This window comes from Pongo abelii, chromosome 1 (assembly GCF_028885655.2).
Source record: "Pongo abelii isolate AG06213 chromosome 1, NHGRI_mPonAbe1-v2.0_pri, whole genome shotgun sequence".
In the NCBI taxonomy this organism is placed as follows: Eukaryota; Metazoa; Chordata; class Mammalia; order Primates; family Hominidae; genus Pongo; species Pongo abelii.
This window is the reverse complement of record NC_071985.2, coordinates 134,190,423-134,206,178: the sequence shown is the minus strand read 5'-3', so window position 1 is coordinate 134,206,178 and position 15,756 is coordinate 134,190,423. Positions and strand designations below refer to the sequence as shown.

Here is a 15,756-nt window from a genome sequence, read left to right as displayed (position 1 = left end):
AGAAATTAACTTAAGACCTAGACACTAGTAGAAGAATGACATATTACCAGAGACTAAAATACTGGAAGAAGACAGTGAATTAATGTCAGTTTCACCAACTGATGATGATGGTGATGATGGTGGTGAGAACATTTAGTAGGCAAATTTTCAGGCCCTGTATAAGAGAATTAATGGTCATTGTTTCATGCTGCAGTTTTTATAAGAATCCCTATGAAATGCATGTTATTATTTTTACCTTTATTTTAGAGATAAAAATACTAGGGCTTCAACAGATTGTCTTACCCAATGTCACATAACTTGTAAAAGACAGAAGTGGGACTTAAACTGAGACCAGGCTAACCTACTGTCAGTCCTCTTAATCCCAGTGCTGTGCTGATAAGGCTACAGTCCTTCTTTCTGTAGGTGACAGTGAGGGCAAAGTTCTGAGAGTGAGTTCTTAAGTTCTTCTCTAGGAACACAGTACCTGTTGGTTAGAGCAGAGCCACCAACTAACCAGACCACCACTTCAAAGGCTTTAATGAGGGGGATTTACAGATTGACATGGAAAAACTCTTTGTAGTAAATCCTTTATGACAGTGACACCATTATAAGCTCCATCAGGAAGAAGAGGAAGATAGACTATGTGATTTAGATACTATGTTTCCTGAAAGCCGATTTCAGTAGAACCACTCTGTTGGCATTCCATGCCATTGCATGGCAATTTAAACTGCAAAGCATAAGCAGAGGAGAGTTAACAGTGTGGTTACAATTGGTGTATGTACCCCTTGATCCTAGATGGAGGCATTGTGTTAATAATCCCCACCTGGCTCTGCAAATGGCAGGATTCCATCCAACAATCTAGAGGAGGCTCTCTAACGTCCCTGAGGTCTCCTAGCAGACCCAGATCCTGTTTGAGTTTGGCCTTTCAACAATTTTATTATGGTTGTGGGTGCCTATTTCCAAACACCCACAGCCTATCATTATTAGTTATTCAATAACATCCCATTAGACATGTTCTTTAAGATTCAGCAAAATACCCAGAAGACTACAGATTCCCATAAAGTATTCTCATTGATATAGTTTGACCCTACAAACTAAACAAGAGAGTGAAAAAATAAAACACAGACACAAACATGAAAGTCAGCCTTTCTACTGAAATACATCTCACATTGGTCATGCAAGATTTATGTAATACCAAATATCTATTATTTCAGAAATGAAAGCACACATGGCTGCTGTGAAATAAGAACAGAAGTGAAATTTCATATTAAAAAAGAGCTAATTCAAACAAGCATCAGAAGTAACACATTTGATTGGTTCTAAGACATTTTTACATTTTAGCGTCTTGAAGTGGGAATTCTTTGTAAAAGGTGGCCTCTTACAAACACTTTGTCGTGAAGCGGTAGTAACATATAAGCCCCTTTTAAAACATAAGAGAGATGATGTCATTTTTGCTCAAATCTTCCTGGCTTTGAATCTCCATAAAATCCAAGAACCTTACCATAGACTACATGGCTCAGTATGATCTGGCCACTCACTGCTTCTCTAACCTCATTTCCCAGGACTTTTCCCCCCTCTTTTTTTTCTCTTTTTTTTGCAACCATGCTGGTCTTTCCGTTCTTAAATTACCTAGGCATACCTCTACCTCCAGGTCATTGCCCTTGGTGTTTCCTCTGCTGGGAATGTGTTTCCACTGAGAATCCCATGGTTTATTCTCACATCTGCTTCAGATATTTATTCAAGTCATACTTATTTAGGCTTTCTCTGGCCACCTTATCTAAAATTGCAGCATCCTAACATTCCCTGTCTACTGTTGTGCTTCATTTTTCTCTTTAGCATTTATTACCAGCGGACAGTTCGCATTTTTTATTTACCTTGCTTGTAGTTTGTTTCTCCCCAGTACAGTATAAGCTGTGGTAAAAACAGGGATTTTTGTGTATTTTCTTCACTACTGAATCTCCAGGTCTTAGACGAATGCCTGCTACAGACAAGACACTTAGTAAATATATACTGAATATATGAATAGCTACAATATAAATATAAAAATACATATATATGAATATGCCAAATATAAAAGAATAAATCAATGGATTACATGCTCAAAGGTTGATAAGGTGGGGAAGAGGGTAAATATTACACTAAGCCTGTCCAGTGGCTCATGGTCTAGGATTTGGGCATCTTGAGTTATAAACTTGCCTCTGTTACTAGCTATCTGAGTAGAGTTTGCAGGTTAATCCCCTGGGCCTCCAGGTGGGACTACAGAGTATGGATGTTATAACCTCTCAGTTAGTTGAGGCTTCAGCTAAAAACCATTGAAAAATGAGGACCAGAACTGGGAATCTGAAGTAAAAGAAACCATATCTTTTAATATAAATATTATCACCAGAAATGGTGGTTATAAGGAAAGTCTTAATACAAAAGACTTTGGACTTAATTTTTGCTTCAGTTGCCTTTGTTTTATAAATAGTGAAATTCTGAAGCCCAGGATTTGAGAGACTTAGCCAAGGTCAGGTGCTAATTGGTGGCCAACCACAGAACTGTACTCAACAACCCTGACTCAACCTGACTGAACCCCATGTTCTTTTTACTTTAATTAGTACACAGAGTAAATACTGGTGATTAAAAACAAAAAAGTTATATTTAGTCTGTTTTGGTATTTTGTTCAACTTAAATTTGATGAATTCACCTGATGGAAAGAATTCATAGATCAATTTATCTCTCTTTGTGACTTAATTCAGCTTCCAGAGGAGATTGGAAAACTTGAAGATAAAGTGGAATGCGCTAATAATGCCCTGAAAGCAGATTGGGAAAGATGGAAACAAAATATGCAAAATGATATCAAGTTAGCATTTACAGATATGGCTGAGGAGAATATCCATTATTATGAACAGGTAATTAGTGTTATTTGATATTGCTTCCTTTTAAAGTTATATTCTCATTTACTTTTGGTCTGTCCAATGTTGAAAGAGTGTATAAAAGAACAAGTGTCACATTCTAATGCCTCTCTGGTAGCTTGGTTTCGATGAAGTTGTCAGTTACCATTTGGTTTTGTTTATCCTCAGTTTGTTGTTTTGGATTTGGATTCTTCAGAAGCATTTGATAATGCTTTCTAATGATTCTCCTAACTACTCCTCTTTCCTTTCTCTTCTCCGTTTATGAAGAGTTTGCAAAGGAAGGAAAGGAGCAGAGATTTGAATGAGCAGAAAATCATTTCAGGGCCTGTACTCTATGTCCTTGCTATCCCTGTCTTCTGTAGCTATTCTGAAACCATCAACAAAGGAGCACACCATTCCATCAGCAAAAGAGTAACAACATCTTTTTTTAAGTTCATTTTGTTTTTCAGATGATTGTATTTCATTTTTTTTACAACTGACTTTTCCTCAGAGAAGTTTTTTTTTTATTGTAAACATACTTTTTCTAGAAAGTATATTTTAAAATAACATCTTTAACCTTATCTCTGGCTGAATTAATAAATATATGAAATTATTACATCAACAAAATTATGTCTTACAGCAGTGGTCCCCAACCTTTTTCGTACCAGGGACAGGTTTCATGGAAGACAAGTTTTCCGTGAACCTAGGTGGGGGGCAGGGTTAGTTTCAGGATGAAACTGCTCTACCTCAGATCATCAGCCATTAGTTAAATTGTCATAAGGCGCACGCAACTTAGATCCCTCACATGTGCAGTTCACAATAGCGTTCGCACTCCTGTGAGAATCTAATGCTGCCTCTGATCTGATAGGGAGTAGAGCTCTGGCAGTAATGCTCACCCACTGCTCACCTCCTGCTGTGCAGCTGGGTTCCTAACAGGCCAATGACCAGTACCAGTCCGTGGCCCAGGGGTTGAGGACCCCTGTAATTTATAGTATATAGTGCTCATCAGTTTAAAAGAACTTTAAACTGAAATATTATGTATCTTGAAAGATGAACTGATATTAATGTTTTTATTCACCTAGAGTTAATTAAGCCCCTTCTATTAAGTTAATTAAGACATTGTGCCTGGCCCTGGAGAGACCACAGTATGCAAGACAAACATAATCCGTTTCTCATGTAGTTACAGCCAATGAAGGAAACAGTCACAAAGAGAGCATAATAAAATGGTATAAGGTTCGCTATAGAAAGACATTGCAGGGGCATATAACCTAATCTAGAAAAAATAAGGATATGTTTATGCAGAGACCTGAATGATGAATAAGGAGTTGCCAGATAAGAGTGTGAGAAATGGAGTTGGAGCAGAGAAAACGCATGCACAAAAGCGCAGAAGGGAGAGAGAACATGTTCAGATAACTGAGGTTCTATTTTGGAGGAAGAAGGAGTGAAGGTAATTTTGAATTGAAAGATTAGGCTGAAGAGTGCTTTATAAATTTAGTCTTTTACCTTTAAGGGAAATGGGAGCCATTGAGTAGTTTTCAGGAGGAAACTGACCGGATCAGACTTGCCTTTTGGAAAGATCACTCTGACTGTACATGGGTCGGAGTTAGGCAACACTGGACGTGATGAGACTAGTTAGGAGGCAGGAAAGGCAGAGATGTGAACTGACCTAGGAGTTTCATGTTAGTGGGCTAGAGATTATCGAACAGATCCGTGGTTTTGTTTTGTTTTTTAACTGGGTAGAACTGGAAAGATCATTTTCTATCTCTCCTTAATTTTTTATTCTGGTAACAACCGTAAGTAAATTCAAGTATCTAAAATGAGTTTCCCATAAATCTCAGGTTTTGAATGATATAAAGTATTTCTTTTTAATAAAGCACATTTATCAACATAAGGCTTTATTACCATTTAGCTGTTTAAATCCACAGAACTAACCTTACCTCTCCTTTATAGTAGAACTTGTCTACGCTTACATTACAGAATTGTTAAGAAAGTCAACTTGTGATGAATAACAAAACAATAAAACCAAAATTTTAATTAAGATAATTTATAAGAAAATGCCTTAAATTAAAACATGCAGTTTTCTATAAATGATTACAAACCCTAAGTATATTAGGGTATAAAAATCACATGACAAATGCACTTAATATTATTTTCCTTTAAATGTTAAGATCTGCCAATTTTTCTAAATTTGGATTTTTTAAAAAGTGTTCATAACAGTTCCACAGAATTTCAACTAAAATGTTTGGGTTTTGACCTTACTTCTCACATAAAAATGTATTTTTTTTCAGTCTCATTGATTGAATTCTGTTTATACAAAGTGTTCCTTTCTTAGAAACAGCTAAATGAGCATCGCTGTGCTATATTGCAAATTTTGTTTTTCACAGCAGTTTCTATCAGTGTGTGATGTTTTTAACTCTTTCCCCAAGTGTACTACATTTCTAAATGTTACAAAGTATATCAAGTGTCCTCCATCTTAAATGTATAAATTTGGAGGGATCATTGTTTCTCTTTTGTATAACTTCCAGAGATCCTTATAGCTCCAATTGTTTGTTGAATTTTTTCCTGAGTGAAAAACTTCTAACAGATTTGGCACATCAGTCCAGTAAAACAAAATCAAAAAGTTGAAGCCCTTAAATGATCAAGGATTCTTAGCAGAAAGATTAAGGCCTAAACAGCAACAATCTGTCACTAACTATTAACATCAGAAAATCTCAGATATACAGGGAAGTGAAATGTTGGAAACATTTCAGGAAACATAAACAGGAAATGAGGTCATTTATTTCCTGTTTAATTTCATCACATTCTAATGGAAATACTTCTTTTTTCATCAGTATTCCCAAAATGGTCTATTCCTAGTGTGATGGATGAAACAGGGTATATATACATTTGCCTTTGGATTTACCTGTATTAAGTTCTGGTCACAGATTGTTTAGAAATTAAAACTTAAATATCAAAATGGCAGAGGGAAATTATATTATAAATATGTGGTATGGGTCTGTATCCAACGCCAGTTATTATCATATTGTGCAATAATTGTGTCATGTTATACTTAGAGGCATCTATTACATCTAAGAACGTGTAATAATCAGTGTCATGTTGTACTTAGATGTATGAATTTATTGGGAGAGAGTTGATTCTAAATCCAGAACAGGTGTCTCAAACGAAACTTTTACTAGGTAAAATGATGTTGTTCCCATTTTGTTCTGTATGACCAATAATTAAGGATAAATGTGTTGACTCTTTTTAAACAAATGAATAACAAAACAATAAAATTAAAAATCCATTTGAGCAGGGTGAATGATTTCAAAGTATATTGATACCCAAATAATGAAAGAAATGACTTTCTGCTAATGTGAAAGGATTCTAAAACAGTAAAACATCCATGCCCTGGATACAGGGCATGGATGTTTCTTAACTTTTTTCTTGAAGGTGCAAAAGAATATCTGCTTTGTTGCTGTCAATGCTGATGATGCTAATGATGAAGGCTTGAGAGCAAGTGATTCCTGGCTGATCTTATGAACTGGAAGAGCACATTCTTCTCAAAGCTTTATTTTAATATCATTGAATTCACTTGGCTATCCAATGTCCTCTTACAATTAGACTTTGAGGGCTTATTTGGAAATTCTGGCAGGAAAGTGCAGCTATTTAGGAACTGCTTTAGAATAGCTCTGGACTTGGCAAGAACTATTAATATAAAAGAGAACAATTACCTTTTGGCAGGACGAGCACAAAAAATGGGGAACCATTTACCCAGTCCAGTGAAATCACCTTTGTTATTAAGGAGGTGACAGACAGCTCTGATGTCCTTTTGGTCATTTAATGTATTTAATGAATAGTATTTTGAGTTCCATATTTTTCATTTATTTTACATATGTTTCCACGGTGTCATAATTTTCTTATGATACATCATACTGATGTATATTTATTAGCTTAGATAATAATAGTTAAACATTTGTTTTTCTCTTTTCTTCTATCATTACCATTAAAAATAATTATAAATATTAGCTTTTTGAAAACTTACTTGGTAAGAATTTCAAGAAATAAGCAGGTCTATGATTACTGCATTTCTTATTCTCTGTCTTATTTAAGAATGTCAGTTCCCTCATGTAAACTCATTTATGTGAGATTCTGTTATCATCAAAGCCCTGTGCTAAACACGGGGGTGGCGTGGCATGGGGAGAGGTGATCCAAATTCACACTTAAGTCTTGCTGTTAGGAGGCTAAAGTTGATTAGGGAAAAATAACATATAAAAATATTTATTCATTTATTTGATTAATACAGCCCTAAAGTTATTTTTTTTCTAATGGTGAAGTATTTAAATTAGTTTTTTTGCTTGATTGTAATGGATAGACTGAATAAAAGGTTCTATTCTTAGCAGATAACACAAATATATTTATATGGACATCTAGCAAGCAGAAAAACAATTCTAGCAAAGGAAAATTTCTGAAAGATTTTGAGGAAAAAAAAATCGTTACAAGGGTATCTGTCTAGCCAGATGAACAGTACTACTAATGTTTTCTTAAAATCCAAGTCTAGTTATTTATGGCTCATTTAAAAATTACAGAAATTTTGTAAAAATAGATCTCACAGCAGTCCTCTAAAAACTAAGTATGAATAAGCACTGAGTGTCCAGAAGGTTCTTCAAGTGTAGTTTTACTTATTTAGGGATTTATTTCTTGTTGTGTTGGGAAAATGGTGAAATAAATTCTAGTGACATGTTTGTTTGTTTTAAACTTAATACTACACTACATACTTCGGAACATTTTGTAGATTTTGTAAATATTTACTTGAAAACATCCTGGTCCAAATTAGGACAATTTCCAAGTATTCTGACCTTAAGAGGTTAAACTATATTGATAATGATGATAAAACTGCTACCTAAGCAAGATTTGGATGGATGGCATTTAGATTCCTGTCAGAAATTTCATTCTATTCAAAGCTGAAAATCGGAAAAAGTATTGATTTGTGCTCATCTGTGAGTTGAAAGGAGCAATGAGGGGAATAGTCTCCCTAGACTTAATTCTGATTAACAAAGAACTGTTATCTTAACATGACAGTTCCATCAGGAGACAGTACTATTTTCAGAATCTGGGAGGTGAAAGCAAAGGAAGGAAGACTTGGCCATTCTCAGTCATATTTCCTAGAATTTAGTGAAGTAGCTTAAAAAATTAGAGAAAAGTTAATTATACTCTAAATGAGAATATGACTTGAGGAGTGGACAATTCTAAAAAGTGAAAAGAATGAAGCAGGTAAAGAATCTGACACAATTATACCTGTGGACCATGGATCGTGGAAACAAAGATGATAGAGGAGGATACAGTCAAGGAGGAATACAGGAAAAAAAACAGGCAATGTCAGTGAAAGCATATGTCAGGAAGAAGAGAGTTTTGGGGGAAAAAATGTGAAGAGCTTCCAAACAGTACCAGAGTCAAATGAGAGTAGGTATGAGGAGCATCTTTGGAAGCAAGAAAATTAGGAATTAATATGTTATCAAAAAATTAATAAAAATGAATTCCTAGTGGAAACTGTGTAACGGAAACTAAGAAAACAGAATTAACTCATTTCTATTTCACTGCTGTTTTCTCCACAAAGGAGAATGAAAGTATGAGATGAAAGGATTAGGCAAATACAAATAAAAGTTAACTAAAATCCAGTACATTTGAAGAAGTAATAAAACAAAAACTATCCATTGCTGCAAAAAGAGATGGCTGGGTGTCTTCTGTTTTTCAGTGAGTGGTGCAAAAGCCCACCCTTTACCAACCTGAAAGCAGTACTTACAAAGCCCCAGTTGAAGCTCTTAATTCTAAATTTACTCATAGAAGGAAGATTGACAGACCTTTACTTACCCAGGAGAAATGCAGGCCATGTTACTTTCCTAGGTGAATCCTAAAATTACCCCCAGAGAAGGTTTTCAACAATACTGGAACAATGTTTCCAAAGTAACCTCTTCTGTAATTTCTGATACACACCATGCACAGTCACCTAATACTTGCTCAACCCTTTGTCAATAGCCTGTATTAGAGAGAGAAGGATGGATATGGTAGGAGAGTTACCCAGATAGAGTTGTTCAGCATAGTTTTGAGCCTAAGAAATGGCAGGTAGTGTTTGAGTTTTCTTTTAAATTGTTGGAACAGAGGTGTAATAGAAGGTCTGTATTGAATCATTTTTTTTATGTTGGCCATAAAAAAGGCTCCTAGGCTGAATCTCTGTCAAGAGGCACATTCTTTAAAGTTAAATTCTCTTTCCTTATTATGAAACAAAGAAGTTGACTAGAGCTGGAATAATCCAGAGTTATCCAGGACAGGGAATTTTGAATCCATAACAAGGTGCATTTCTTTTTACAGTCATGCCTCCTAATAGTTACTAAAGCCTGACCTAAACCCTAGACCTCAGGAGACAGACGCCCTGATGGTGCTAAAATAGGCCGTCAGAAAAGAGCAGTCTATATCTTTGGAACTATGTGAAGAATATCTCAGAACTACATTATACACTCTAAAATTGAATAGATTCCAGTTACGTGTAGGCTATATTTCTGGCAAAGCAAACACACCAGCTTGAGAGGATAAGAAGCTTAGAAGTTTACTCAGTCTAGCCATTTTTATACCAGTTAACTTTTCCAATTCGTTACATCCTTGTACCTGCATTATCCTACTGTCTTATTCATTGGGAAGTACTCACTGGAAGCCTGAATGCATTAAGAAATTCAGGTTACATCATTGCTACTTTTCTGTGGATCATCTAATTTATTTAGGGATGATCATCAAAAGGAAAACAACAACTTTTCATCTTTTTAATGCCATTAAATGGCAACACATTGAATAGAGTTTTCTCGTGTTTCGAGATACCAACATTGTTACTGATTATTTAATGATTAACCTTGTCCTTTTAACCAAATATATCACTTTTTTGTTGAGCAATCAGTTCTTTTTTCAAATAGAATCTAAAGGCACATAGAAATGATCAGAGCAAAAGATACAGAAATGGAATAGCCTTCTGTGATTCTAGAACATCTTTGGAGGCAAGCCACCATAGACTCCAAGAAACTGCCTTCTCAGTTTGACACATTATTACCAGGAAATTTGGATAAGTGAAGAAGCAAGAATTGTAAGCTGAACTCAGGGAAATCTACATTTAAGATATTTCACAAATAACTTTTTAAAAATTGACTATTATAAATATCAGAGGAAGTCTCTGGGCATAGTTCTTTGGGTCTCGAATTATTGTATATTTGTGGTATACATGATCCCACAATCCTTTACTTCCACTGATTGAGGATGACAACTTGATAGCCAGATTACTCCCATTTAGGTTATACTGTTTCATTTTGTTGGAGAAGGTTGGCAATGCATCTTAGCCTGTTTTAAGTTTCTAAGAAATTCTTAGGAAAGAAACGTATTCACCTTTCTTTATTCTCTCACATACCGAATTTGTTTGCTCACAGAAGCCATTTATGGAGTAATTGTCTGAAATGTTCTCTAGAAAACAGAGGGAAAACACATGATAGAGATATAAGATTTCTAATGCTCATTAGAGTGTTCATTTTAACACCACTTGAATGAGCTTAGGTAACCATGAGGTCTTGACAGAGTAGATTTTAATTCAACATGGCTTAAAACACTGCTCTGTTATAGCCAACTGCCTTTGAACTTATGTTTGCATAATTTGATGCAACTTTTCACTGATGTATAGATGAATATTCCCTTACCATAGCAAATAAGAAGGTAAATATTATCTTCTATGTTATTGATAAGGTCCAGGAGGTAAATCTAAAATCTAACTACTTTCTTTCTGCAGGAATCTTTATATTCAAGCCAAAGTTAGTTTGAATAAGATAATCTTTAGCGTGGAGAATGATAATATGCTTTTTAGAGGTCATTTATTTAATTTTCTGGGTATTTGTTTTGGTGACCTCTTAATTAATTTTGAAAAAAACTTAATTTTTTTCAAAAGTTAAGTTTTATGAGAGTCATATTAAGGTCCTGTTGTATTACCAGACACTTCTGACTTAAAAAAAAAGCAAAATAATTATTAAGTAGTTAAGCAGGTTTATTTACTAAAGAAGTTCTCAGAGTACTTTATGTGCTTGTATGGTTGTGAATCTGAAAACATAATAACTTTTTTGACTAGATCAATGTTTCTTCTTGCAGGATGAGTGTTCTACAGAACATAGTTTAGGAAATCTTGGGTAATAGTGTTGATCTCTAATGCTACTTTAAGTGTGGACTGATACTCATTCCATAAGTTATTAGAGATTGAATTGAGAAGTTGAAAGTAATCAATTGGAATCTTCAATAGCAATTAGACATTGCCAAGACAACCAAGTAGGTGATTAGGAGGTTTGACTTGTTGAATTCTGTGGAACAATTCAAATATTGTCCAGCTTTTGTGATGATTTGCATGTGGCATGAATTAGACGAGTCATGGCCAGTAAGACCATTTAATGATCCTTAGAAGACTGAAAGAAGAAAAAACAGAACAATTGTTCTTCACCACAGATAGTTTAAGAAGCATTTCTCTGAAGTTCCTTCTGGTTTTTACAAGTCTGTTGATCTCTTAAACTTAATATAGTGTCCTTTCTCATTTAAAAGTTTATAGTGATTAATATTGAAGCATCATATAAAGCATATAAAACACAGTCAATGGTAGGATTAGGTTTAAATGCAGCAGGATTTTATTTTTATTGATTTCTAAGGAAACTTTAGAATCAACTGGTTGTCATTTTTAGAATTCTTAAGTATTATGTACTTAATTATTTTGTTGTTTGATTAAGTGTGATTTCTGCTCTGAATTAAATTTTCAAAATCCATAGCTATAGCTCATGTTTCCATCTAGTTGTGAACCTTTTATTATGTGTCATATAAGTCTTAAATATTTTTGTTTTACAGGTTTTTACTTTTTTTTCTTTTTTGAGATGGAGTCTTGCTTTGTCACCCAGGCTGGAGTGCAGTGTTCCAATCTCAGCTGACTGCAACCTCTGCCTCCCAGGTTCAAGCGATTCTTCTGCCTCAGCCTCCCAAGTACCCAAGTAGCTGGGATTACAGGCACCTGCCACCATGCCTGGCTAATTTTTTATATTTTTAGTAGAGACGAGGTTTCACCATGTTGGCCAGGCTGGTCTCAAACTCCTGACCTCAAGTGATCTGCCTGCTGTGGCTTCCCAGAGTATTATAGGTGTGAGCCACTGCACCCAGCCGGGTTTCTGCAGTCTCAAAAACTTCAACTGAAAAATATTCTCATCAGTCCCCTATATTCTGTAATGTAGTTTGTTCTCAATTGTCTATGCAAATAAAGTGAACTTAGCTATGAAATAGACAGTTATATCATGGCATAGTCTGTGCTTCTTCCCATCCTTTGGGCTACATAAGTTTTTATGTAGTTTATCAGGGATTTGCATAGAAGGAGATTACACATAATAATGAAATAATTTCTAAAAATGTCTAGTTTCTGAATCAAGGACATTCTGCTTATTGTGCTTTGTAAATGACAGACTGCATACTATGGGCCAATATAATAGTTTCTGTATAGAAAAGGAAGAAATGATTTAAACACATACATACACACACACACACACACACACACACACACACACACAGCATTTTATCACAAGTAAGAAAGGTGGGTCTTCTAATGGAAAAAATTAAAGTTGGGTACCATGATGCCTGCATTAGCTAATTATAAAGTCCTAATCATGTCTTCTCTATATACCCAGTTTGCTAAACTGCCAAATAGAGATATTCCTCCCTTCCACCACCCCACATCCCATTCACATACACCCCTTACAAGTCTTTAGGAGAATAAAACTGGAACACATATAACATGCTATAAAATAATGTGCTTAAACATCATAGTTGCACCTTAATAATTTTCTAATAATCCGAAGGTAAATGTGCTTATCTGTATAGTTTGTTGTACTTTCAGCGTATGCTTACACGAAAACAGATAAGCTTGATGTCTGAAGTGTCTAGCATTAAACTGGATAAACTTCATGTAATTGGCTTAGCTATAAGTAAACAACAATGATGTTGTGGTATAGAAAAAGTATGAGTTTGTAAGGATATGAATTTAAGTTTTGGCTCTTACGTTAATTTCTCCTATAAAGAGTTCTAATATATTAGACTTTTCAGAGCCCCAGTTTCCCCATGTATAAAAATAAGAGAAATGGAATAAATTTTATCTAGGGCTGCATCTGTCTTTATCAGCCTTGAGTTAGACATCTACAGAATAATGCTACAGAATAATAAAAAAATGGACCACAAGATGGCGTTTGTAGCTAATGAGTCCTTTTGCATTAACTATCTGTGTTGCAGTCATTTAAATATTTGCAATAATTACAAGTGCACACTTACCACTTACATTCTTGAGAGATATGTAAAAGTAATTTTTAGAAAAATAATATGCAAATCCTGTTATTTTTAAGTTATTGGTATTTCTGAAATTATAAGTTGGCAGATGATTCTTAGAAGCTGAATTTAGACTTTTCCAAAAATGAAATATAATGAATAATTTTGAGCTATTGCAAAATAATAGAAGTTGTTTTTCTCTGGCAATATCAACTCTAATTTCCAGATTGATTACATTTCAGAATTTGAAAATATGTAGCTCCTGAAAGTTTTAATTAGTGTTTCAGTTTTAGGTTTAGGAGATTAAAAAAGTTACTAAAATGTTACATACCCTATGGCCCTCATTTTAGGCATAACCTAACAATTTTTATAGATGATAAATAATTTCGTGATGCTATTGGCCTAGCATAGAAATGATTGCGAATTTGAGCTTCAATGTTTTCTCAAATGTAGGTGATATCATCTGTGTCCAGGATCATTTGAGACAATGTTAAAATACTTAGAAGAAACTCAGTCATATTTCCAATTGGTAGCTTATTGAGAAAGACGTAATTATCATGGTACTCTCTCTAAAAGGTGCTTTTTGATTAGAGGTGAAAAGTAGAAGCACAACAGCTTTATATGGTTTAATATGGGAATTTCCAGTTTTAAAATAAATATATGGGAAGGTGTGGCTTTTACATATTCTATAATAATAAGTATCATTATTATTAGGTAAATGTCTAGTTATTTTACTTTATTACCACAGAAATACATAATTATATTTTGTTTTGACTTATGTAATAATTTGGATGAAAGTAAATTTTCTATTAGCTGTTTCTATCAACAGTGTGGTGTCATTACCTATGGAGATATCAAGTGTTATGTAGGCATCACATGGTGGCTAAGGGCATGGGTTTAGACAGGCATGACTTCTGACTTTTAGCTGAGTGACCTTGAGGACGTTTTTTTATTTTAGTGAACCTCAGTATCCTCATCGATGAAGTGCTGAAACTGCCATGGATTTGTTTGGGTGTTAAAATATAAATGTACATGCATATACATATATGTATGTATGGAAAGGAATACGTAAAGATGAAAGAAAAGTCTTAGAAGCAAAATTTAACATTCCCAGTGAGTCACTAAAAATAGTTTATAAGATTTTATGCTCATCAGGTATTTCTAGGAGTCTTAACCAGCATATGCCTTAAGCCACTAATTTTACTTGAGCCCAAAATTGCTACCATAGAAAATAGGTTTTAAAGCTGCTAAACAAATGAATGGATGAATGAATGAAAGAAAAGCAGTTAACTCAGTGTCTAATAAGGATTCAGTAAATGTTGGCTACTAGTAGTACTAGCAGCTGTAGTGGTACTGAAAATATTTCTCATATATTTATGAATCTTATCTTTGGAAATTATAGTGACAGTTATCTTATAAATACCAAATGCTAGGAGGAGAAGTAAAATTTTATGTTTGCTGTATTCCACACTGGGTCAAGCAAAGCAGAGCGAGGCATATTTATACATTACATGTGATTTCATTTGCCAACTTCTTGTCAGCCATGGTTAGCCTCTGGAAATCTTCAGTTTTAGTTCTGGAATGAAGCTTAATGGACACACATAGTTCAAACCCCTTACTATGAATAGGTAAACAGGCCCAGAGCAATAAAGAAATTTGCCTTAAATCACACTGTAAGACAGAACATCTTCATATCCCACAAGCTTGAGAAAATAGTGATTCTCAACTGTGGAAGCTTCCATTGAAAGCTGTATCATATCTGTAGAAATACCATTATTGTCACCATTTACTCTTTAGAAAACTTGATCACATCTGCTTCTGGGATTACTACCCACTTATGAGAGCCGAAGAGACATTTACCTCTTCTAATGCAAAATGTCACCACCTTTACTGAAGTAGCAAGAGATTTATTTTCAAAACTGAAAGTTAGTTTTGGAATTAAAACTTAATTTCCTATGTATTCCATCTGTGTGTACTGCATTTAAGAAGGTTTTCAGCCTGTGTGTAGAAACGAAAAGGCTTTGTTTACCTGTTGGGTCTGCTTTCCCCACCTCTGGCTCACCTTCCTGGGGTGGCTCTCTTTCTCTGAGTTCTCGCCTCAAAGAGAAATTGCACTTGACTTTGGCTACAACTGCAGCCACCTGGGGGAAACGTGTACTGGATTCTCAATTAACAAGGATTTGTGATAAGCTTTTTTTTCTGGTCAACCCACATCCTGGCTAATTGCACGTATAGCATATTTATCAGCTTATTTTTTCTGCAGTGAGAAGGAGCTGTTCACCATGGTTTCATGTAGAGCACTGGAAAAAACACAGTACTGCACTATGAGAGTCAGTTTTCTTAACTGTAAAATGAAATTACCTGATTTCGTCAAAAGATTATTGCATGAAATAAAACAGTATGTATGGAAAATGATGACATCTTATTCAAATGGAAGTGGAACTCCTGTTGTTCTTGGTTCTCCCATGATAGTATGAGAATCCAAAGCTACAGTGAGCGAACCAGAACTATTAAATGTCAGGCCAGCAGTGATGCTGGATATTTTTTTATTACTCCTCTGATT

The 15,756-nt window shown here is 34.7% G+C and overlaps 1 protein-coding gene across 3 annotated transcripts in view; it reads left to right on the top strand.

Moving 5' to 3' along the window:
• Positions 1 to 15,756, top strand: part of SNX7 (sorting nexin 7) — a 102,505-nt gene that overhangs the window by 78,189 nt on the left and 8,560 nt on the right. Inside the window, exons 8-9 of one of the 3 annotated variants that reach the window (XM_054530913.2) lie at positions 2,718 to 2,870; positions 6,282 to 13,328. The exons of 1 other annotated variant lie outside the window; for it this stretch is intronic. In XM_054530913.2, the coding sequence (XP_054386888.1) occupies positions 2,718 to 2,870; positions 6,282 to 6,371 (243 nt within the window). In that variant the 3' untranslated portion in view covers positions 6,372 to 13,328. Of the gene's footprint in view, positions 1 to 2,717; positions 2,871 to 6,281; positions 13,329 to 15,756 lie in introns of those variants that run through there. One more of the 3 variants, XM_002810576.5, reaches the window with a different exon arrangement.